General features: G+C 34.6%; 4 protein-coding genes across 9 annotated transcripts in view; 3 read left to right on the forward strand and 1 right to left on the reverse strand.

Moving 5' to 3' along the window:
- Ac76E (adenylate cyclase type 2 Ac76E) overlaps positions 1-16,172 on the reverse strand; it is a 40,209-nt gene extending 24,037 nt beyond the window's left edge. For all 4 annotated transcript variants that reach the window (XM_017178773.3, XM_017178772.3, XM_070285029.1 and 1 more), the window contains exons 1-2: positions 15,926-16,172; positions 4,765-5,110 (exon numbers count right to left, since the gene is read on the reverse strand). In XM_017178773.3, the coding sequence (XP_017034262.1) occupies positions 4,765-4,936 (172 nt within the window). In that variant the 5' untranslated portion in view covers positions 4,937-5,110; positions 15,926-16,172. The remainder of the gene's footprint in view (positions 1-4,764; positions 5,111-15,925) is intronic.
- On the forward strand, positions 197-1,324 carry LOC108083112 (uncharacterized). Its single transcript, XM_017178775.3, has 5 exons — positions 197-352; positions 414-449; positions 840-925; positions 982-1,144; positions 1,202-1,324. Exons 1-5 carry the CDS (start codon positions 232-234, stop codon positions 1,279-1,281), a joined length of 486 nt encoding a protein of 161 aa, XP_017034264.1. The 5' UTR covers positions 197-231; the 3' UTR covers positions 1,282-1,324.
- LOC108083114 (uncharacterized) lies at positions 1,363-3,026 on the forward strand. 2 transcript variants are annotated; one of them, XM_017178777.3, is made up of 6 exons: positions 1,363-1,501; positions 1,555-1,590; positions 1,646-1,716; positions 1,772-1,934; positions 2,710-2,821; positions 2,889-3,026. In XM_017178777.3, exons 1-5 carry the CDS (start codon positions 1,393-1,395, stop codon positions 2,730-2,732), a joined length of 402 nt encoding a protein of 133 aa, XP_017034266.1. In that variant the 5' UTR covers positions 1,363-1,392; the 3' UTR covers positions 2,733-2,821; positions 2,889-3,026. The 2 variants fall into 2 exon arrangements, with proteins under 2 accessions (XP_017034266.1, XP_041631190.1); XM_041775256.2 differs by lacking the exons at positions 2,710-2,821; positions 2,889-3,026 and adding an exon at positions 1,998-2,122.
- LOC108083115 (uncharacterized) lies at positions 3,146-4,158 on the forward strand. 2 transcript variants are annotated; one of them, XM_070285031.1, is made up of 4 exons: positions 3,146-3,225; positions 3,347-3,470; positions 3,524-3,691; positions 3,749-4,158. In XM_070285031.1, the coding sequence occupies exons 2-4, from the start codon at positions 3,392-3,394 to the stop codon at positions 3,949-3,951; spliced, it is 450 nt and encodes a 149-aa protein (XP_070141132.1). In that variant the 5' UTR covers positions 3,146-3,225; positions 3,347-3,391; the 3' UTR covers positions 3,952-4,158. The 2 variants fall into 2 exon arrangements, with proteins under 2 accessions (XP_070141132.1, XP_017034267.1); XM_017178778.3 differs by lacking the exon at positions 3,146-3,225 and having other exon boundaries at positions 3,256-3,470.
- Positions 16,173-21,713: the final 5,541 nt, after the last annotated feature.

Here is a 21,713-nt window from a genome sequence, read left to right on the forward strand (position 1 = left end):
ATGTAAATAAATTACGTATACGCCATGTGGTACACCGAACATAATATCAAGACAAAACAACCGATTAAATTGTTTTATTTAATTTTGGGTAGCTAAATTTTTAGTATTCTTTATCGTAGGATTTTCATCTTAAATATGATTTTTAATTTAAAAATTTCCGTGAAAACTTGTTTAGGTAATTTTGTACTAGTTAATTTTGCCTTAACTGTCACATTCTTTAATTTAAGTACTATGATTCTGGCCAAAAAATGTTGTTTCATTGTATCATTGCAAATTGGATGTATTATAATTGCGTTTGTTGGACTATTTTTGTCTAACATGAACATTGACACCATTATGCACATTCTTAATAGTAAATAAAATCTTAATAATTATATACAATATTTTATATTCCCATTATATTATTTAAATAGGGACTTACGATAGTGAAACCAAATCTAGATTTCCAGGTGAGTAAAAGGTTCTTTATAAAGGTAAGATATGTCACAGTATTATATTACTAATTATTTATAGGTTTAATTAGAAAAAAGAAACTATATGAGGTTCTTGATACAGATTGGTTTTTATATATTTATGAAATCCTTGTTCGAACTCTTCATTATAAGAAGCTTTCAAAACAGTGATAGTCATTTTTTACCTATAAATCATTTATATTTTTGATCAGAATCAAAAGCCTATTCGATCTAAATTTCCGAATTAAAATTATTTATTTATCTTAGTTCTATTAAAAAAACATATCTAAGTATATATACATATATACTAATTATATTAATTATATTTATAATAATAAGTTTATATGTTTATTTAAAACAATATTTATAAAATTTCTTTCATTTTAGCTCATGTTTTCCACGCATGTTTACAAATTTTCGCTGACTTATTGTTTATCTGCGCTTCCTGTCTGCTCTTCTATGCAGTTCTGTCGGTAAGTAACTTTCAATATAAGACCATTAAATAAATTAAAAAATTAACGACCTTTAGCAATGTTTCTGTCTTTTTTGGGTAACACTGGTCTTTCAAGTCATTCAGCCTGTGTACCTAATTTTATACAGTATTATTTCATCTGCAATGGGCAAAAATGTTATAATAAATATAAGCATTTGGCATAATATTATATATTGGGTTTACGTAGTTGTTTGGCTGGGTAAGGATACATTAACAAATATAATAATAATATTTTAAACATTACTTTTGATTTCAGATATGACTTTGTATTTTATATACATAACATTTTCCTATTATCGCTATTTGAAGGAGAAAGAAACTGAGAATGTTGATTAATTATTTGGTTTGTTTTTTTTTTTTATAAATTTTGAACGTGAAGCTAGTATTGTGAAGCTTTATATCATTGGATTTCTTGTCCATAAATAGGGAAAATAAGAAAAAAAGAAAATGTTATGTTTAAAACATTTTTGCTGGTGTCTTAGCTTAGGCATAGGCTGTATTGTCATATCCATTTTCACGCTATTCCATGGCTTCTTAAACATGATGGAATTCTTTCGTAAGTTTGGCTCAATTAAGGACTTATATATGCTTAAAACACTTTTAATTTAGGACTGAGGGAATATCATGATATTACGGAGGCATCAGGTAACAATTATGATTTTCCACTTTCCTCTTTTTAATGTTTATTTTTGGCTTTCAGTCTGGCCAAACCTTTTATGGGGAACACTACATTTGATTGCCTCTATGTGCTTATCCTACTCAGTGCTTAAAGTAAGCTTTCGGTGTTATATATTAATAAAATATAATATAATTTTCAAATTAACAGACAGCGATCAATCCCATTTTGGTTTACGCTATTATCGAGGCATGCTACCTAATATACGCCCTCATCTATGGCTCAGTATCCTGCGCCTTAAAGACAAATATATATGCAAAACTTAATCTAACCAATGGCATATTATTCTGGATATATGTAGTCTTAGTTTGTGGTGAGACGATAAATACTTTTAACTGTAGTAATTTGGCTAATTACATTTTTTTTTTTTTAATAGTATCGACAACCTATTCCCTTCTCACGGCCATATCGTTTTATTTACTGAAGAGGCAACAGCGCAATAGTCGAGAATTATAATTAAAAATTAAATAAGGATTTGATATTAAAGAATTTAAAATTTAATTTAATTCGATTTTTTGTACTTCTTTTCCTCGCAACAAGTTTTACTGTAAGAACCAAAACAAAAACCAAATAAATCCTTAAGGCTATTTTATTCCAACATCAAAATCCTTTCGTCTTTCATGTTCAACTGATGACATGTACAACAAGAGGTCAAATGGACAACAAACCCTCATGCTAAAAAATATATATATGCAAACATAAAATGTAGCTTATTTTGGTCCCACCTTCGGGCACTGCTCCTAAAATGCTCGTTACTCATCTGATTTTTACTATAAATGGAAATTTATATATTATTTTATAATTATTTAAGTTTCCCCAAAAGATCAAACGGCTTTAAATAATTAATTAATAATTTAAAGAATTTATTTAAACTGTAGAAAATGTAAATTCGAAGTGCGAACTTAGGAGATTTAAATTCATTATTGGAAATTTTGGATCTAAGGTCATTTTATACCGTAGGACTTGAATTTCGTTCTATTATAACAATATTGGAATTATTCTTTCAAAAAACTGTAACAATGGGCATTTTATGCCTTATAAAAATGGTTATAAAATCCAGTTCCCTAAAATCTTCTTTTCCATTTCAGAAGGCTCTGATTTATTCATTTGAATTCCAAATTCAAATTTATAAAATGTGGAAATTGATATTTCTTGTACTTATTACTTTGGTGCACAAAAGTACACAAGCGGATCAAGATGGTAAGAAAATTTACTCTACGCAACTAATAAGTGATTAAGTATCGGATATTATTTTTTACATATAAAGTATCACCAATTTCTAACACCTGTGGAGATTGCTCGATTAAGAAGTTTCCTAAGAAATTCACATCTACTGGCCACACTTGTCATGAAAAGGATGAAAACGCACTTGAGGTGAATTCTATCCAGACAGAGAGTGGGTATTCGTATCCGCAATGCGTTCCCAAAATGTACACAGTTCTACGTAAGTCAGCCTCGAATAATTATTACTTTGTCCCCCATTTTGATCCCCCTTTTTGATTACATAACAGGTCCTATAAAACAATATTGCTGCTTTTGGTCGCCGGAACTGGGATGCAGTGTACTTCTTGGGCAAAAGCAATACGAAACAGATCAATTAAAATGTACTTACTGCTTAGAACCATGTACAAGAGCTGCTTCTAGTGGAGTGCAACATACCAATTACAGAATCCTGGCTTTTATACCTTTGGCTCTGCCCCTCAAAAATCTTATTTTCCATTTCAGAAGGCTCTGAGAATTCATTCGAATTCCAAACTCTAAATTTATAAAATGTGGAAGTTGGTCTTTCTGGTACTTATTACTTTGGAGCACAGTAAAGGAAATGATCTTACCAAAGAGGAACTAGAGTGTAAGTATATTTACTCTACGATACCACTACGAAATTACTTTTGCTTGTAAAAGGGTCACAAATTTCTAACACCTGTGGAGATTGCTCGGCAAAGGAGTTTCCTAAGAAGTTCACAACTACTGGCTACTCATGCGATGCAAAGGATAATAACGCGATTGAGAGTTCTACCGAGGCAGAGAGTGGGTATCCACAGTGCGTTCCCAAAAGTTACGCAGTAGTCGGTAAGTCAGCCTTACATAACTATTACTCTGTCCCCCATTTTGACTATTTAATAACAGTTCCTGTACATCAGTATTGCTGCTTCTGGTCGCCGGAACTGGGATGCACGATACTTGTTGGGCAAAAACAATATGTAACAGATCAATTAAAATGTACCAACTGCTTAGAGCCATGTACAAGAGCTGCTACCAACAGTGGAGTGCGACATACGAATTACGGAATCCTGGCTTTAGCTGTGCCTATCTTAGCTAAGTTACTTTGATGAGTGTGGACTTCATGCTGAAGCTTAAACCATGGATTGCTTTCAGCTTGAGTATCAAGTTTAAACTACTTCATTCCATCTTAGCCCACACAAAGCTCGTATAAATTCTCCCTGACTTTTGGCCCTTTGACTTTTGGACTTAACCCGCGTTGCGCGGACACAAATTAATCAAAAATGTATAGTAAAAGAACTGTTCTATCGTCATAATTACGATTATGATTATGAAAGGCGCGCGAGTGGGGTAAATTTAATTAAAACACCAAACGCGACACGCTGGAAACGGGGAGAGCCTGATGTTATCGTGACAAGCCCAAATTAAGTAGCGCTCGGGGTTACATCAGCCGGGCAGAGAGGGTTGTGGAGTGAGCCGAGGATTGGGATGGGGCTGGGAATGAGACTGGAACTGGTAGTGGTCGGTGGGGACTAGGGAACTTGGGTTGGGCAGACTGGCAATTCAATTTAAAGACCAAACCAAGGCAACCAGCGAGACTGGCCCTGAGCTGGCTGAAGGATGAATGGCAACCAAGCTCGAGGCTTATTTAATAGACCAGCAGCCTCAGAAAGTTAAGATACAGTATTACTAAAGTATATAAAAATTTGAACATTATTTTATAATAATAACTGGCCAGTGATGATGGTTCCAACACATCCCAAACATTTTCTTTTTCAAAAGCAAGAGATTTCCCTTAAATTTCTTCTACACAAAGTTCGAATTAAGGAACCTTCACTGTACAAAGTTCCTTTTATGAAACTAATTTAATTCGAATTATATTTTTCCATTCAAGAAATAATTCATCGGATTTTCACACTCACCCGTGGTTCCATTCTCGCTCAAATCCGCCAAGGAGGCGGACAACGCCTCCGCCATCTTAGCCGCTGATGATGTCATCGTCCTAGGCTGCCCTGCATTTCCGCCGACTTTAACAATCAGATTCGTTGCATTTCCGTTTTCCGTTCTCGCAGTTTCCGCATTGTGCTCTACCATGGCGAACAACGGTGGAGGCGGAAAGCCGGAAGCGGGCACTCCTCACAGCCGCCAGCTGCGCGTTTCGATTGCCTCGCCCTGCCCCGGGCACCGCTCCGGGACGCTCCTCCTCGGCCTCGAGCCTGGCACACTCTTTCCTTCCGTGCGGAAATTGACACAAAGAATGGGAGAGTACTGGAGCGAAATGGAAAGGAAGTGAGAAGAGTAATGGGTTAGTCAGGATATTACAAATCTTTTCCTATTGTGATAATAAATAACTTGAATTATTATCAATAATATTTTTTAAACTCTTTTATTTTCAATGATAATATTTTATATCGGTCGTAAAATAATATTCATGAAATTTCCACTTAGTCCTGCTTCCTAGTATCCATTTAATATATCTCCGTTTCTTAGTTTTCCGAAAGGAAATTCAAGATGCAACAGCTATAAGTGACAGCTACAAACTTGTTGTTCATCTTGTTTGATGTTGTTAAATTTTGTTTCTGGGCAAGCCTTTTTCTAACCCAATTCCACGTAGCTCTTCTTGGATATTTTCTGTACCCAGAAAACGTATGTTTTTCTGTATGTAAATACACTGGCCTTTGTTGGCTTGAAAGTGTCTATGCAGCAATTAGAAAAGTTTTCAGCCCAACATACTTCAGAACACAACAAAAGTATGTAACTTTTAACCAAGATGCAGGCAATAGATATACTCTTTTTAGTTCATTGTGTTCCACCAAAGTTTTATTTTAACGAAATTTTATATCATATCTTCATATCTTAATTAATTTTTAAAATTTATATAAATTATATATTTCCCTTAAACAATCCAGAGAAATATTGTCACTTTCCTTACCAATTTTAATTATCCCAAAAAAGTTTGATTTGTAAGCATATTTACGAGTCTTTAGAGCTTTGCTCCAGTGTCCAAATGTCAGTATGTCAAGCGAACTCGGCTAAAGTTCTCGCATATCCTTAAGGCATGCGACATGCGAGATGCGACACTCCCACCCAGCTGTCCTTTCCCCTCTCCCACCGAATGACTGGGGCAGAGACAAAGTTTTTTCTGCCTTTGTCAAGCCACCGAACTAACTACACTTTGGTGCCACCGTTGTTCATTCAAGTTGGTAAAAGTTTCTGCTACCCACAAATGCTCAGCGTTTTCGCTTCGCTGTTTACGGCTGCATCTTTTGGCCAAGTTAAATTGTGTCAGTTTAATTTGGAGTGAAGTGAAGCTCTCAAAAACAAACTTGGTTTAAAACAATCCTAAACGGAAGTCAACCAAAATAATACATTTTGCCTTCAAAAAAATACTTTGAAATATATAATTTAAATTTATAGAAAATAAAAGATAATATAAAACTACATTTTTATATTAACTTCTAAATTTGGTTTTAAAATAATTAGCATGTTAGGTCTTCTCTGTATAAAATATATGCCTCAAATAATTATAAATAATATAAAGTATAAATGGAATTAATAATTTTCTACCTTACATTTTGACTCTTTAAAAAATAACTACAATTAAATGCCTCTATAAAATTATCAAAACAATTTCAATAGTCCTCCCTGCATCCTCTTTGTCAATAGTTTATTTTCATTTAATTTTGGCCTTGTGGAAAGACCTTAGATGGGACATATAATGGGTGCTACTGATAAGCTCCAAGTCCAACTCAAATTCATTGTCATTTCCACCGCAGTCCCGCTTTTGTTGTGGCCACTTGTAGATTTTTCACATTTTTAAACAGGCAGCCAGCGAAAGGCGACCACGCGTTTGACCCGCAAAAAAAAACACACTAGGAACACAAGAGCACTCACTGAAACTACTCATAAATAAATATACGTAGATCCATTGTTCGGCCGCATTTAGTTGGACTCGTATGGGTTTAGCTCTCTTTTCAGAACTGTTTTGTTTGGCTTTGCTCGCCGGTCCGTGTTTTCGCTTTTTGTTTTCCTTTCTTTAAGGGGGTTTGTTTACGCTCCGGCATTGCCGAGAAGAGGGGTGCTTCAGCTTAGTGCAGCGGCGTGGCGGTGGAAAAATAAAGCGAAATGGAAATAAATAAACAAAGCGTTTTGCAGGTTGCTTAAATTCATATAAAGATTAGGTTCAAGTTTGTTTATGATTTTCGCAAATATTCAATTGCATTTTTCTACTATATACCCAACTAAATAATACCCTTGATATTTTCAAATAGATAATACCCTAGATTTTTTTAAGAAAAAATTATAGGATGTAGTTTAAGGTTTTAATAAATAAAATGTTTGATATTTAAGTAGTTTGTTTCTATAATTGGTTTTTGGTATAAACATTAAATATTTAAAATTCCAACAAAATCGATGCTAATCGATGCTATATTTAGGTTGGACTTTGGTTTCTTAAATTCTTTTATTCTCAAATAAAATTAAATAAATACTGCAAACTTTTCACAGGTAGATCTCGAACTAAGATAAACACAAAGTTTCAGTTTGTTTACAAATTTTGCCACAAAACTCAATTATATATCTATTTATTTAGACTACAAATACGAGGAATCTGATAACTTTCATTTGGAAATTCGTAATTATCTTTCAATTGAAACTTTTGCCCTAAAATGTACTTCCTCAATTGGCTTTAAATTACCTAAATATTTCCCATTTTCTTTTGGGTAAACAAACTCCTTTCACAAGTCTATGGCATCGTGCCTTTAATTTCCTTGAGCCAAGCATTTTATAAGTTATTTGTGCAGTTTTCTATAAGCCATAAATATGGCGGTGTAATGTGCATTTCCTTGAATATCCGGCATTGCCATACTTTTATAGCTACCCGGCCAACGTGGCGGATGAGCAATCTCATTTGCGCTTGCTAATATTTCTGGAGAATGCACTGAAAGCGACGGCGTAGCTATCTCGTTGGCCAATTATCATAATTTTTGCATTTAACTTATTATCATAATTATCGTCTTCAAAGTTAGCAGAGCAACAGCATACTTGGAGGTGGAGGAGGAGGAGGAGCGAAGCCTCATAAATTTTCCGCTTTATTTTGTTTTTATTTGAACATTTCGATTGCCGCGTTTATTGCATTTTTAAAGGTGTGCACTCATAAAATGTCTCGCGGCTTTATCCGCTGTATATATAGAAACGTGTGTGAATATTTTCAATTTGGCAAATGTGACGACGCGTCGTCTGTTTGCTAGCCGCGAGCATTTATCACCCGAAAAATCCCCATATTCCCGCAGCAATACATCTTTCTTTCTTTTAATAAACATTTATATACAATAATATTTGCTCAAAGAGCCTTGCGTTTTTTGCTGCGATGAGGCTCCAAGTGTTCTGTGTTTGCTGTTTGAAATTGATTAAAGTAACCCCCAAGCATCAATCTAGGAGTAACGACGCCTGTTCCCCAAACAATTGTACACGGGGAGAAAAGGTTGCTTCGTTTGCTAGGCTTGGCTTATTTCCTTACTTAATATAAATGCGAATTCCACTTGTTTTGGTTGGTAAAGATTCCGTGAAATTTCGCCTTAAACTTTATGACGCCAAAAATTTCACACAAGTCCACATATAATTCCCAACTGATTCTAACATCCCCGGAATGAAGAGACGGTTGCCGTCTAGTTTTTTTTTTTCTCAGTGAACAATTTTATTGAATAAGTATTCGTGAACAAGTGGGTTTCCCTCAGTGTGTCTGTGTATCTGCTCGCACGTATGTGTGTCTGTTTTTTGTATCTTTGACTTTGATCGCGCATGATTAATGATTACGCCTGTGTTTATTGCCTTCGCCACTCCAAGGGGTTGTGTCAGAGGAGACGGTGAGGGGGCGGCCAAAGTTTTCTTTTCGCTGCTTTCGGGAATTGCGATGCCCAGCGTGTGTCTCTCATATTTCAACTTGAGCACCTCAGCTTGGCGGGATGCTCGGTGTTTGTCATCATTTATATATAATGGGACAAACTTTACGGATATACTTATCATTTTTACTGAAGATGAAAGTATTAAGGGTTTTTGTGTAAACAGTATACCGATTGTGTTTCGTTATAATAAATTGCCTTAAAATGTTATATTTTAAACAACTCAACTTGAATTAGATTAACCTTATTTATTTCAATTAAAATTGCATTCAATTTCAATTTATATTTTATTCAGTCATATACTTTTCTCCACCATCCTTGAATATCTTTCCCACTTGTTCATCTGTTTTATGTTTGTTTTCAACCTCGGGTCATCTCCAATTTTCCCCTGGTGAAACTTTTATTGGAACGGTCATAAAGGCGAACATCTGCTTATGAGTAAAGCTGAGCACTAAAAAGAAAATGGCAGCTGGAGAACCCGAAACTTTAAATACCCTATATATATAGCCCACATTTTAATAAAAATAATAACCTTTAAAAAAGTTGAATCATAAAACTTATAAAACCTATAATTAAGAAAAATTAAGTTAAGGCACAGAAATTTCTAATACATTTTTGTGGATAGCTTGCCTTGGCTTATGTCAGGTCAAGCCAGAACAACGCCAGTCCAAATAACCAGCTTAAACTTTAAGTAACATTTCAGAAAAGCCACCAAGAGAGGAACAAAAGTGTGAATTAAAACTTAAAAGGGCTCTGTGAAACTTTTTTAATTGAATGCCCAAAAACGTCGGCAAAGAGATTTCGGTTTCAATGCAATTAGAACGAGTACAGGCCCTTGCATGCTTCAAGCGCAATGGGGTTCGAAGTGCCCAGCCACAATGGCATCGAGTATACGCAGTGTTGGACCACAGCAGGTCAGGAGGACTCCTCAATAGCAAGCTAATTTTTGTTTTCTAAGCTCAAATTGCTGGCCAAAAAAAATATACAAAAAAACAAATAGACGATATGTACATAAATTTCTGTTGCTCTTGGCCTATGAATGCTGATTCATTAGCCAAACCTTTCCGACCGCTGCCTGAGAGCCATTTAAATGCGAATTAGGGTAACCATCGCCCTTTGGGTGGGTGTATATGTGTGTGGTTTTTGTTTGTGTGTGTGTGAGGGGTGTGTGTGGGGTGTGGCTGGTGTGGTTTGGGTGGTTCTTGCGGATTCAAGCCCCTAGTTCTGTGGTTTCGCCTTGGCACGTCCCAGCTTGCCTTGAATTGCAATTGGTGGGTGGATGCGTGACTCTTGCCGTTTTGCCTGATGGTGTTTAATTTGATTTGGCACAGAATGCATAAACTACTTATAGGGAAAACATCAATTAGGGTCTGGCATGTAGTTGAGCTAATTAAGAGGCGGTACGAAAGGATGCTAAAGGAAATATGCTGTGAAAATGGCTAATACAGTGCGAGTTGTTTAAAAGAAAGTATTTATTACAGTAAATTAAGGTTCTGATTTAATAATATCTAGAGCACTAAGCTCTACAGACAGCTTAAAACTAAATATGACCTAAAAAAAAGAGTTTTTTTAACTCTTAAATTAAGTTATAAACTCCAAGCTAAGAAAACATATTCATTTTATGATTAAAATGCTAGACTGTCAATAATTTAGTTCTTTAATTTATTGCTTATTTAGTTAATGACTTTATTAAGTGGTATTTATTTTCCTATTAATTAATTAATGCCTCAAGAGTAATGAATAGAGGCTCATTCCACTTATTAGGCATCAAGTAGTTGGCATTTTGGAACCAATTCGAACCGGCTTGTCCAGTTTATACCGTTTTCAGTTGCAGATAGTCCATAGCACATTCTCATCTCATCTACAGCTCATAGTCATAAGCAAAAAAGACCTTGAGAGGACAATTTAATCAAATGTCTCTCCAGCACCCGCTAATCCATTGGAAGCTGCACATTCCATTCGCCGCGATGATCGCATTAAGATAAGCTTTAATTGCTCATTTATGGATCCGAGAGAAATGTTTGAAATATGTGCTAAGCAATTTTATTAGCTACCGCCGCGGCCGGCCATAAAAGCCATCCGACATCAAAAGTCTAAAAATAAAAGTGGCCAAAATAAAAACATACGAATTATCAAGGAAACGACGGGGCAGTGGCTGCCAAAGCCGAAACAACAGGTAATTAAGAGCAAAAATAAACAATGGCAAAAAGCCCTCTGAGAAAATGGAGAGATGGATTTTCGAATACAGATTTGAGTGCTATGCAATTTGGATTCTTTATTTCGCTGAAATACTTGTGTGTCAAAATGAAATATTTTTGTGCAATGTGCAAGACAAACCTGATTTGCCATAAAATTAAATTTCGCGCCCATTTGGCGGTGACCAGTGGAGCGGCCCAGCCCAAAGATTTGTGCAAATGCTTTCGGCCACAAACGAAATCAATTTTTGCTTCTGCGGCCCCTGCGTTATGGCCAAATAAATCAATTTCTGCCAAGATCTGCTGAGACACGTTGCGCGATCATTTGACATTCTGAAGTCGGACAAGTGTGAAAGGAAATGCCTACAAATCTGTGTGTAAGAACTTTCGACAAATTCGCTGCACTTAAATTATTGATTGCAATAACTGACAAGTGTGTAGGCAATATATTTCAACAGAAATACATCAGCCTTAGAGCTGCGAATTATTTACGTCAACAAGTCACGCCCCACGGCAGCGAACTTGAACTGAAAACAGTTAGGGGCATTGATTTTTAACGAAACGAAACTAGCTAATTATAGTTTTGGATTTATAGTTAAAAATACAAATTTATAACAGCGCCATATAATATATATATTTTTTCTATTATAATATTTCTGTAAGAACCCTTGATATATCTTTAAATATTTTTATCTTTAAATTTTATATTTTGTCCCATTTATATCTTAATTTGTTAACGGACTCATAAATGCACGATTTAAGTCCATAAAACTCCTTAAAAAATACATTTCCTGTATACAACCAAATAAATGAACCAATTTCTCTGGAGTTTCCAACACAATGGAAAATTTTGTTGTTAGATTTTCCACTGCTGCTAACCATTCAATAAATAAATGCGGTTTATTACATGAAAAAAGTAAACACATTGTTGGGTATTTCTCTTAAATAAGGAAAACCTTCCTCTACTGGAAACTTTTCAATTGAGAAAACTGCAGTCTGATAAATAATCTCTCTCAGTGCCATTAAGAAAAAGTTTGAACATTTGTGATGTTATCTTCATTCCATTCAATTTAATGCTTTCCTACAGCAATTTAAAAACACTTTCTCACAATATTTTTCAACTGCAGAGACACTCTTTCGATTAAGTATAATTACGCTTTACGAATTGTTTTTGTTGTATGTACATATTTTTGATTTCATGGTGGCAGGGTAAAAATAAATCCCCTGAGAATTTTTTTTAATAAATCCCTCTAGTTTCTTTTATCTGTTATAGTATGGCTTTTCGTGTTTTTCTTTGTGTTTGTTTTTATTTTGATGCGCTTTACTCTAGTTCCCCGTCATTACACATTTTTATTATACATTTTGTTGTGTCTGTTCTTTATTACACAGAGAGAAATGTTGGTTTTATAATGGAATTTAAAAGATTTGAAAAATTAACTTGGAATTAAAATTACTGGAAAGTGTAAGAATTAGTTTTAATGTGACTTAAACTTAAATCTAATAATAATATATTATCAGTTTAATAGTGAAAGTGATTGATAAGTTTTAAATTTCTTTAAAATATTATAGTTTATAAAGATAACAGGGTTTAAACAGTAAGGGTAAAACCTTTTCATGCCTCAAAATCTGATTAAACATTTTCTTTCGTTCTCTTTTCTTTGTGTAGGGTTGGGAATTTGGCTGCTATTGCTTTGATTATTGTTGTTGTTGTTTGATTAGGCGTCTAGGTTGACACATAGGGGGCACACACACACACCTCACACACACACACAGAAAGACGGACACGTAGACAGACACATCGGCCGACTGACGGAAAGGCCCTCATAGATAGACACCCATACTCACACCGAGCACGAGAGACGAACACCGGGCACATGTGTTGGAAATTTAACACAAATGTGCAAATTTAATTAAATTCAAACGAGAAATAAATATAAATACGCTCCGTTGGCATATATGTGTGTATAGGTATATACGGATAATACTATATAGCGGCGGAGATCTTGTGAAAATAAGAAACTATGTGCTGTGACCTAAGGAAAAGCAACAATGTGCCACACACGCAACGCACACACTTGCAACGGCTGCTGCACTTGTGTGGGTAAATAAAAACGCAATTTTCACAAATTTTTTTAAACTTGACAAAGTCACAGAGGAAATGGTGCGAAACATACAAAAATATGTTCATACAAACATAAACACTAGGCAGGCAAAGTGAAAAACCCCAGGGTTTATTTTGTTATACCCTTGCAGGGTATTATAATTTCAGTCAGAAGTTTGCAACGCAGTGAAGGAGACGTTTCCGACCCTATAAAGTATATATATTCTTGATCAGCATCAACAGCCGAGTCGATCTAGCCATGTCCGTCTGTCCGTCTGTCCGTCTGTCCGTCTGTCCGTTTCTACGCAAACTAGTCCCTCAGTTTTAAAGCTATCTCAATGAAACTTTGCATATAGTCTTCTATATGCTCTCACTGCTATATATGTCGGAACGGGCCGGATCGGACGACTATATCATATAGCTGCCATACAAATGTTCGATATATTTTTAGAAAAATAATTATAACTTTGCTGTTTTTTAACATTTTGCACCATTTTTTAGATATGGCCATTTTATATTACTTCGGAATTTTGGTAAAATTTTTATGAAAATCGGACGACTATATCATATAGCTGCCATAGGAACGCTCGGGAAATTAATAGAAAAAAAATTATAGATTCGTTGTTTTTCAACGTATTTTCATCTACTCCGGGATATAAGCTTATTTTATTATTCTAGAATTTTGGTATAAATTTAAAAAAAATCGGACAACTATATCATATAGCTGCCATATAAACGATCGGTAGATGTAGGGAAAATGTAAAGCTGGAAATGCAAAACTGTAACTGTCAAACTGTAAACATAATAAGTATAGGTAAAATGTAATGAAATAATATCTGCAAGGGTATACAAACTTCGGCGTGCCGAAGTTAGCTTCCTTTCTTGTTATATTTAAAATAACACCAGGAATAAATTGTAACTTAATTTATTCTATCAATTAATAATTTAAAAACCATTCCTTTTGGGAGATTAATTAAGTTTTGTTAGCTAGTGTTAACATCCGTTGAAAATGTTGAATTTTTAAATGCTTTAAATTAGCCAAGCCCTCGAACCGAATATAGGATATTCTCAGACTTGAATTGATTCAAAAATTGTAAGGCAATGAGGCGAGAGATATAAGATATTTTATAAATATTCCTGCAATCCACTTGCTAATGACTCACTGAATATATAGAAATATTTAATTTTTAATAAATGTTAGCCTGCAGAATGTTGTGACAACTCAAACACTTTATTGCATTTAAGACTGGTTAATTTTGGCCCTAATTTTATACCGCCATTCGATTAGAAAAGATAAAACAAATTTGGCAGAAATTTAAAATACAATTTGTCTCATTGGACTTAGTGCCGGCTTCAATAAAGTATTTTATCGGCGCTATCGCCATTTTTTGATAATGTCGAGAACCCCGAAAATAATGCCGCCCCGGTCGCTTCTTCAATTCGTTATCGAAGGTAACACAGCATATGCCAAGTGGCTTTGATTTTGGTTTTATTTTTACTTTTTCATATGTTTCATATTTATATACAAAGCATGGCATTTTTTATAGAATCTTAACTCGGTTCTTGGCCATAAAGATAAAATAGAAACTGGAAAAAAAAAATAAGCAACACTGAGTGGGGGCGTTAATTTATTAATGCAGAGCCGTGAGCCAAAACAAAATCTGCGAGAACACTTTTATAACTTGATTTATTTAGAGCCAAGCGAATTGGATGAGTTGGTGTTGTTAAGTGTGTGGTTAAGATTTAAAAATAAATCGAAATTATGAAACATAAACAGAAGGACATTGGCTAAGGTCATTGTTGATACTATTATGCGGCTCTTTAATTAAATTAATATATTATTCAGTTCTGGAAACTCTAAAAAAAAATAACATTCATTCTAGCATTCACTTTTAATTACGAATTCTTTGAATCAATCCATCGACCTAGATCTCAAATTATTGGACACAAAATGTATTAAAAGAGATGCAACTAAAAATACTAATAATGCCAAAGTCAACAGACACACACTCACACGTTTCAGATAATAAATAAATGTATAGGAAAATATATTCACTTATGTATATGTTTTTGTTATTTTTTTGTTTTTTGTATCACTTCTTTCATCATACATTCACACATAGGCGATGATCAACTCGTTCGGCCGTTGAAAAAAAAAATTGCAAATAAAAAATACAACAAAAAAATAGCAACAATAACAACCAGAACTGACGCAGAAATTTGCCACCAGCTGCCAAGTTGAAAGCAGCATTAAATTATATTTGCCATTTCATACAATATACATTCAAATTGGAGATACTTGCTGGTGTTTTGCCTTTGCGGCAAGTGGCATTATTTAATTAACAAACGGCTAGCCGAAATTGAAATGGAAATAAATATTTTATAAAAACCGAAATCAGATACGATTAGCGCTATCAAAGAGAGCGCGAGAGAGGTCGTTGAATATACTTTTCGATCCATCGCTACCCATTCAGATTCGTTAGATCGCGTTCTCGCACCGTATTTATGTATTTTTGTGTTTTCTATTTATTTTGTTTCTTTTTTTTTTTGTATTTTTAGCTAATTTCAGTCGCTATTGAGCTTGGCAATTAGTTACACTTGATTATAGGAAAGCAGATCGTGCCGGTCGGTCCCCCAAGTTCAATGTTTATATTCTGTTGTTCCACTTTGAATTGATTTCGAGGTTTGCAAAAGAGGGAAATCACTTGTGGGATGTCATAAAGAAGTTGAGTGGTGTTCCAACTTAAAAGCTTATCATTGAGATTTGTATTAAATTTTTTTGAGGGGTTCTTTTTTTAATTGATATATTGTTACGAATCTAACAGTTAAATCAGTTCAATGATTTCTTCATTATTTATTATACGGTTCGTTGGAAGTGAAACTTTACCTAATGGTTAGTTGTGACTCCTTCGCCTGTGTTTACTTCCAAATCATTTATATCAATGAATAATATTCATTAAAGACACATTGCCTAATGGCACATGTTATTTAAAAAATGCACATCAACACTGCCACATACACGCACACACACACTGGCGCTTCAAAAAAGCAAGGAAACGCGCGAAAATCGCGTCCAACGAGCAAACAACCGCCTGTGAACCGTCGGAAAACCGCCAGTGAACCGCACCCGTGCACGTTCCAATCAGAACTGAGACTGAACAACCAAAAGTCCAACAGGCTGAGGGCCACTAACCCACACAGACGCACACACTGCACAGTGGTTCGTTGTTCAAAAACATAGTTCCAAAAATTCTGATTTCAATTTTTATCATCTGCGAATACATCTAATGCAAGCAAACCATTTTCTTTTTTTGTTATTTTATTTTTAAATTATTAATTTGAGCTATACTTATACATTATATTTAAAAATATATAAAGTTATACCTTTATTTATGATAGGAAATGGTTGGCAAAATGAATCTAATTTGAACTTCATGTGTTAAAATTGCATATTTATTTATTTAATTTGTTAGGCTTAAATAAATAAAATATATGATTTTTATAGATTTGTTTAATTTTATATGTTAATATATGAAGTTTACTTTCACGCTATTATTATGAAAAAATCCTGTTTGCAGATTATTCTAAAATAAGTAAAGAACATTTTATAATATTTAAAATATTGTACTTCTTATAAGAAACCACTGTGCACCACAGCAACATGTTGCCGACCTTGCTGAGTGAGCGGCAACAAATTATTCTCGAGAGAGTAAGTCAAGAGAGTGGGAGAACGATTGTTGCTCTGTTTGGGTTTTATGTTTTCATTTCGTATAAAAAAAACAACAACAATAAGAAGTGCCGGCACTGATCAATGAACTAAAAGCGATGGAAATATAATGTTCTATATTTTAAATATCTGAACGAATTTTGTTGAACAAAAGATACAAGAATAGTGTTTATTTTCATATCCCAACAAAGCTCGAACGGATGAAATGCAGTTATGAGTAACTAAATAATTTTAAAAGAAAACTATAAGTAATGTTAAGGCTTGTGGAAATATTTTTTTAAATATATAAAGACGAAAACATAAATCAAATTTTTATTTCCAAAGAATTTAAAAATATTTATATTATCTTGATATTTTACAGTCATACTACTTTATTTGTTGTTTAATTGATGATGTTTTCTTTGTTTTAACTATTTGGCAATATTATAAAGAATTTAACGTTGTTAGCTGAGTTTTAAAATAAATGTCCATGCTCATTTACTATTATTACTTTTTGTTCCCAGGGTTTGGTTTCAAGTACCTTGTTTTAATGAGCTTAAAGTAAAAACTAATCAATAAATCAATCATTATAAAATCTGACAAAAAGCAATCATTAAGACAATAAAAGCATATTTTTTGTTTTAATTCATTGAATCTAATCTTTTCAAGTATGTCATTGAAAGTGCAATCCAATTTTCTTCTTAATATTCTGCTGCCTTAGTAGCCAACGCCGTTATCAAGCTTATCTAAGTTTTAATCTAAAACGTTAACTACTTATAACAGTTACCTAATGATTGAAAGATAATTGAATGGATCATAAATATATTAGTGTTCAGTTGAGTGCAGTGTAATAAAAGAGAATAAATATAAAGTTTGTGGAAGAGTTACCATTAGGATAAATATTGTTTTAGCAATTAACAAATTCAGTTAGTTCAGTTCGATTTAGTTTGTAGAACTTTGATGCACACCCCTTGCTATTGCTACCAGCTCCACTTCAACCTCAATTTCCTGAAATTAAATTACTTACTAGCAGCTCAGTTCTTTCCTGTTCCTGGTAATTTCAGCTTAGCAGGATATTGTCAGCACTCGTTTTCAACTGGTCCTCGTCCCTTGCCTGACACGAGTGTGGGAAAATGTTTGAACTGCTCTGTTGACACACAAACACCTGCTCAAAGTGGGTACTTTGGTTGCAGTGTGTTTGCTGACTTGTGCAATTTCCGTCGGACAACACGGGGCGTATACGTAATGGACTTTGACAGAGCTTGGGCAACAGTTGTCCACAAATTTAGCCATTTTATTGAAAGTTTTATGTGTGAAGCCTAGATGCTTTATCGATTTTGTAGCTTATAGAAATTATCAGGCCTTTATTATGTAAATTGATATGCGTTATTTTAATTATTTTCAATCCAATTACATACATACAAAGCTGGCAATGGTGAAATGAAATGCCTAGGGTCTGTTATATATTTTTTAATTCTCTTGAATATATTGTTTTAAATATATTAATTAAATCAACTCGATTGTTACTGAGGCTTAATTTACGTTTCTCCAATTAAAAATCATTTGCAATCCAATAAGGTTTTAATTACAGAAAATACACCAAAAGTATGTGACACTCACCTCAGGCAGCCTGCATTTTCATGAAGCTCCTACCGAATTTCGGATTTGCATAAATAATAATGAAATTGTCAGCCAGTGAATAAACCAAAATAAAAGCAGCTTTAAGCATCCGCAGCCATTAAAAGGCAATTTGGAATGTGTAAAGCCGCCGACCGGGGTACCCAGGATCAAGGCAAATTAACTAATTGAAGGCTCAAATGGACTTTGCATACATTTGCGGACCGATAAAGGTGTCTCGCCTGCCGATAGATTAAAGATGCTAAAGGTAACGGCCAGCCCCCAAGGTCACGGTGGCCCTCGATGGCAATCCAGGTGGGTGGCATGCATAATACATTCTGAGATCGAAATCAAAACATGTTTACCTTCACACGCCGCCTTGTTAAGTTAGTCCTGGAGCTTCAAGAATGGCCACTTCAGACAGGATGGCGACAGCTAGCCAAGTCAAATGGCTCAATTCCCTCAATAGGAGGCTTGCTCTGAATGGTGGTGGCTATTCGATTTAAATTTAAGATATATCCTAAGATTTTAAATGGATATTTGTTTGAAATTATGTTACTATTTGTTTAACATTTCTAATGTTATAAATTTCAGCTGGCCTGTTGCATGATAGTATTTTTATGGTAATATTTGTCAGTTAATATCCTAGGTAAATGTTAGTTTTACCTTTTCTTTTCAAGGCTCCTCCTTCTCCTTTGGCTCTGTGAAAGTAAACCAAGTAAATGATAATTTAATGAACGGCTATTAAATGTCAGTCAATGCCATTTGCTGGGGGTCACAGCCAATATAGCCACTAACGTTTTTTGCATTCTTAATGAACTTCAATCCCCTTGAGCGTTTTCCTGTGGCAGAAAATCAATTTCAACGCAGGCAAGGCCAGAGATTCTTTAAATTTTTCACATACTTGGGGCAAGAATATATTGCTAGTGGGTCGACGACAGTTGGCCGGGACATAAAGCCTAATTACGAAACGTTCTTTAATTAGTGCGCTCGACTTAATTACAAAACTGCAAACTCAACAAAGGCAACAGCAAAATCTGCAACAAGAACGAACTGGGGGCTGCTGCCCCAGGATCCATGCCCCTTGGTAGACAATTAACTGGCTCTGAAATGTGTATGTATGTGTTTTTTTTTTTTAGGTTTGCGGCAACAGCTTGTTGACATCGTCCTTTAAAACGCCCGAAAGTATGCTTTGTCCCTGGGTATTCGACACATTCACAAGTTGGAGCAGAGCCAGTCCAACGAAGTTTAAATAAGGGTTAAATTGACTGAATTAATGTTACATTTTTGTTGAGAACCCTCGTTAACCATATTAGGCACAGGATACATAAATTATTTAATAAAGCCAGCTTCAAATACAAAGGAAATTAATGCACTGTGGAAACAAATTGATTTTAGGTATATTTTTAAAGATATTTTAAAGACCTCATCTCTAGTCAAACTTTTTAATTATAATTAATTATATTTAAAATTGAAACATTTTAGCTTTATATTAAAGCAGTATCAGCAACAACTCATTCAATTTGACCCTACAATCCCGATTACCCATTATCATCTTTTGTGAAAAAACGGTGGCAAAAAAAAACTTGGATTGCTGATAGAAAAAATCAATGTCGAAATGTAAATTAGGGTCTCACCGCAATGCCGTTTGAATAAATATATTCACAAATCATGCAATTTCCTGCCAACTTTGACTGAATCTCCAGCAACAAAAAAAAACACAGGGAAATAATAAATTCAATATAAACGCAAATTATTTTTGCTGTCCAGTAGGGGGCAAAATCATAAAAAAATAAGAAGTAGAGCTTTGGAAAAAGTGTATGCCATTTGTGGCAGTTTGCGTTTGGTTTTTATGTCCTGCCGGCCACGCATAAATCTGACAGCCAACCCCACAGTTTCCTGACGTGTTCGACACTCCCCTTTAAAGCTGCCTTACCTGCGTGTGTGTGTCTGCTTACAGCCATCAAGAGAATCAGCAAAAGGTAATTTCGGTTTTTTCTTTAGGGTTTCATTTTTTCAAATCAAATAAATATTTCTCACTTCTACTTAAACTTCTATTATATCATACCACAACCAAATACATTTTTCTCTCACAAATATTACCATTTCTCAAAGAAAATGTAATAATAAACACAATAAGCTGCCCTATATTACTACCTCTATCTATTTTCCACCCTCGCCACCAGCGAGCGTTAACTGAAATTCATCATACGCCACGTTGCCGCCCCTGGCTGCAAACGAGAAAAAACTTTTGCAACATGTTTACGTGTTCTGACCCGCATACGAAATTAGAGTCTGGCAGAAACCGAAAAGTTCCACAAATCTTTGGTAGATTTAATTATGTTTAAATAGGCTTAACGAAACTTATCTATGGGGCTGTAGGAAACCCAATAAAGGCGGTCATTTATCAAACCTAAAATGAAACTAATTGAATTTTAGGAAAAGGCCACATATTCTTTTATTTCTGTTTAGAAACCAATATAACTAAAATAAGATTAAAATTTTAACAAAGGAAATCTGCTGACAGGTACAAATTTTCAGGATGAATGCTGAGGTCCAAAGCCTATTAGAGAAGGTTGCTTAATGAGTTACGAAGATAGAAAGTAATTTTCTGAACACGAGATTTATTTAGCTTGGTACGGACGGCATTTTATATAGTTCTTGCACGTTATTTAATATTATTTACCTAAGAAGCAACAATAGAAATTGCCTTTCATTTTATTTATTTAAACCAAAATGACATCACTGTTACCACATATGGACAAAATGGCCGCCAGTCGCATTTCCGGCGAGTGTGCATGTGTGCATGGAGGCATGTATATGTGCACTTAGCCTGTTGCTCCTCGTTTCCTTTTTGATTTCATTTCTTCTTTATTATACCCACTTTTCACAGCCATTGTTTTTCCATTCGTTGGATTTAGTTTCTGCAAATTTCATTGAACCTTACTGCCGGATGCAATGGACCATGAAGGAGGAGGCGGACAATTGGCAGCAGCCGGCAAAAAGGCCACAGTGACACCCGATCCGCTGTCGGAATGGAAGTGCGTCGGGTGCGTTGGCTGAATGGCTAGAATCCGACAGGCCGTCTGTCAATCAAAATATCCTCGACGGACAGCGATGGACGTGAATGCTTTATGCAAAACCATTGGCAGGTCACAGAGTTAGAAATTTTATTGGATTCGAGTGAAGAACTCCTGAATCAAATATGAATATAATATTTGTATATTGCGAATTGGAATATCAGTAGTAAACCTTTTTTTTTTCTTGGCTTGAGTTTCCTGTTATACATTGAAGTAACAAAATTATTAAAATGGTATAAAATCAAGCAAGCATTGTTAATACAAAAGTTTAC

Source organism: Drosophila kikkawai, chromosome 3L, assembly GCF_030179895.1.
Source record: "Drosophila kikkawai strain 14028-0561.14 chromosome 3L, DkikHiC1v2, whole genome shotgun sequence".
NCBI lineage: Eukaryota > Metazoa > Arthropoda > Insecta > Diptera > Drosophilidae > Drosophila > Drosophila kikkawai.

Excerpts from the sequence above, each read along its gene's own strand:
- LOC108083115 (XM_070285031.1), top strand. The coding sequence starts at position 3,392 with ATGTGGAAGTTGGTCTTTCTGGTACTTATTACTTTGGAGCACAGTAAA. Across the intron at positions 3,471-3,523 it reads TACCAAAGAGGAACTAGAGT|GGTCACAAATTTCTAACACC; the intron begins GTAAGTATATTT and ends TGCTTGTAAAAG. Across the intron at positions 3,692-3,748 it reads CAAAAGTTACGCAGTAGTCG|TTCCTGTACATCAGTATTGC; the intron begins GTAAGTCAGCCT and ends ATTTAATAACAG.
- LOC108083112 (XM_017178775.3), top strand. The coding sequence starts at position 232 with ATGATTCTGGCCAAAAAATGTTGTTTCATTGTATCATTGCAAATTGGA. Across the intron at positions 353-413 it reads CATTATGCACATTCTTAATA|GGACTTACGATAGTGAAACC; the intron begins GTAAATAAAATC and ends TTATTTAAATAG. Across the intron at positions 1,145-1,201 it reads TTACGTAGTTGTTTGGCTGG|ATATGACTTTGTATTTTATA; the intron begins GTAAGGATACAT and ends TTTTGATTTCAG.
- LOC108083114 (XM_041775256.2), top strand. The coding sequence starts at position 1,393 with ATGTTATGTTTAAAACATTTTTGCTGGTGTCTTAGCTTAGGCATAGGC. Across the intron at positions 1,502-1,554 it reads AAACATGATGGAATTCTTTC|GACTGAGGGAATATCATGAT; the intron begins GTAAGTTTGGCT and ends CTTTTAATTTAG. Across the intron at positions 1,935-1,997 it reads ATATGTAGTCTTAGTTTGTG|TATCGACAACCTATTCCCTT; the intron begins GTGAGACGATAA and ends TTTTTTTAATAG.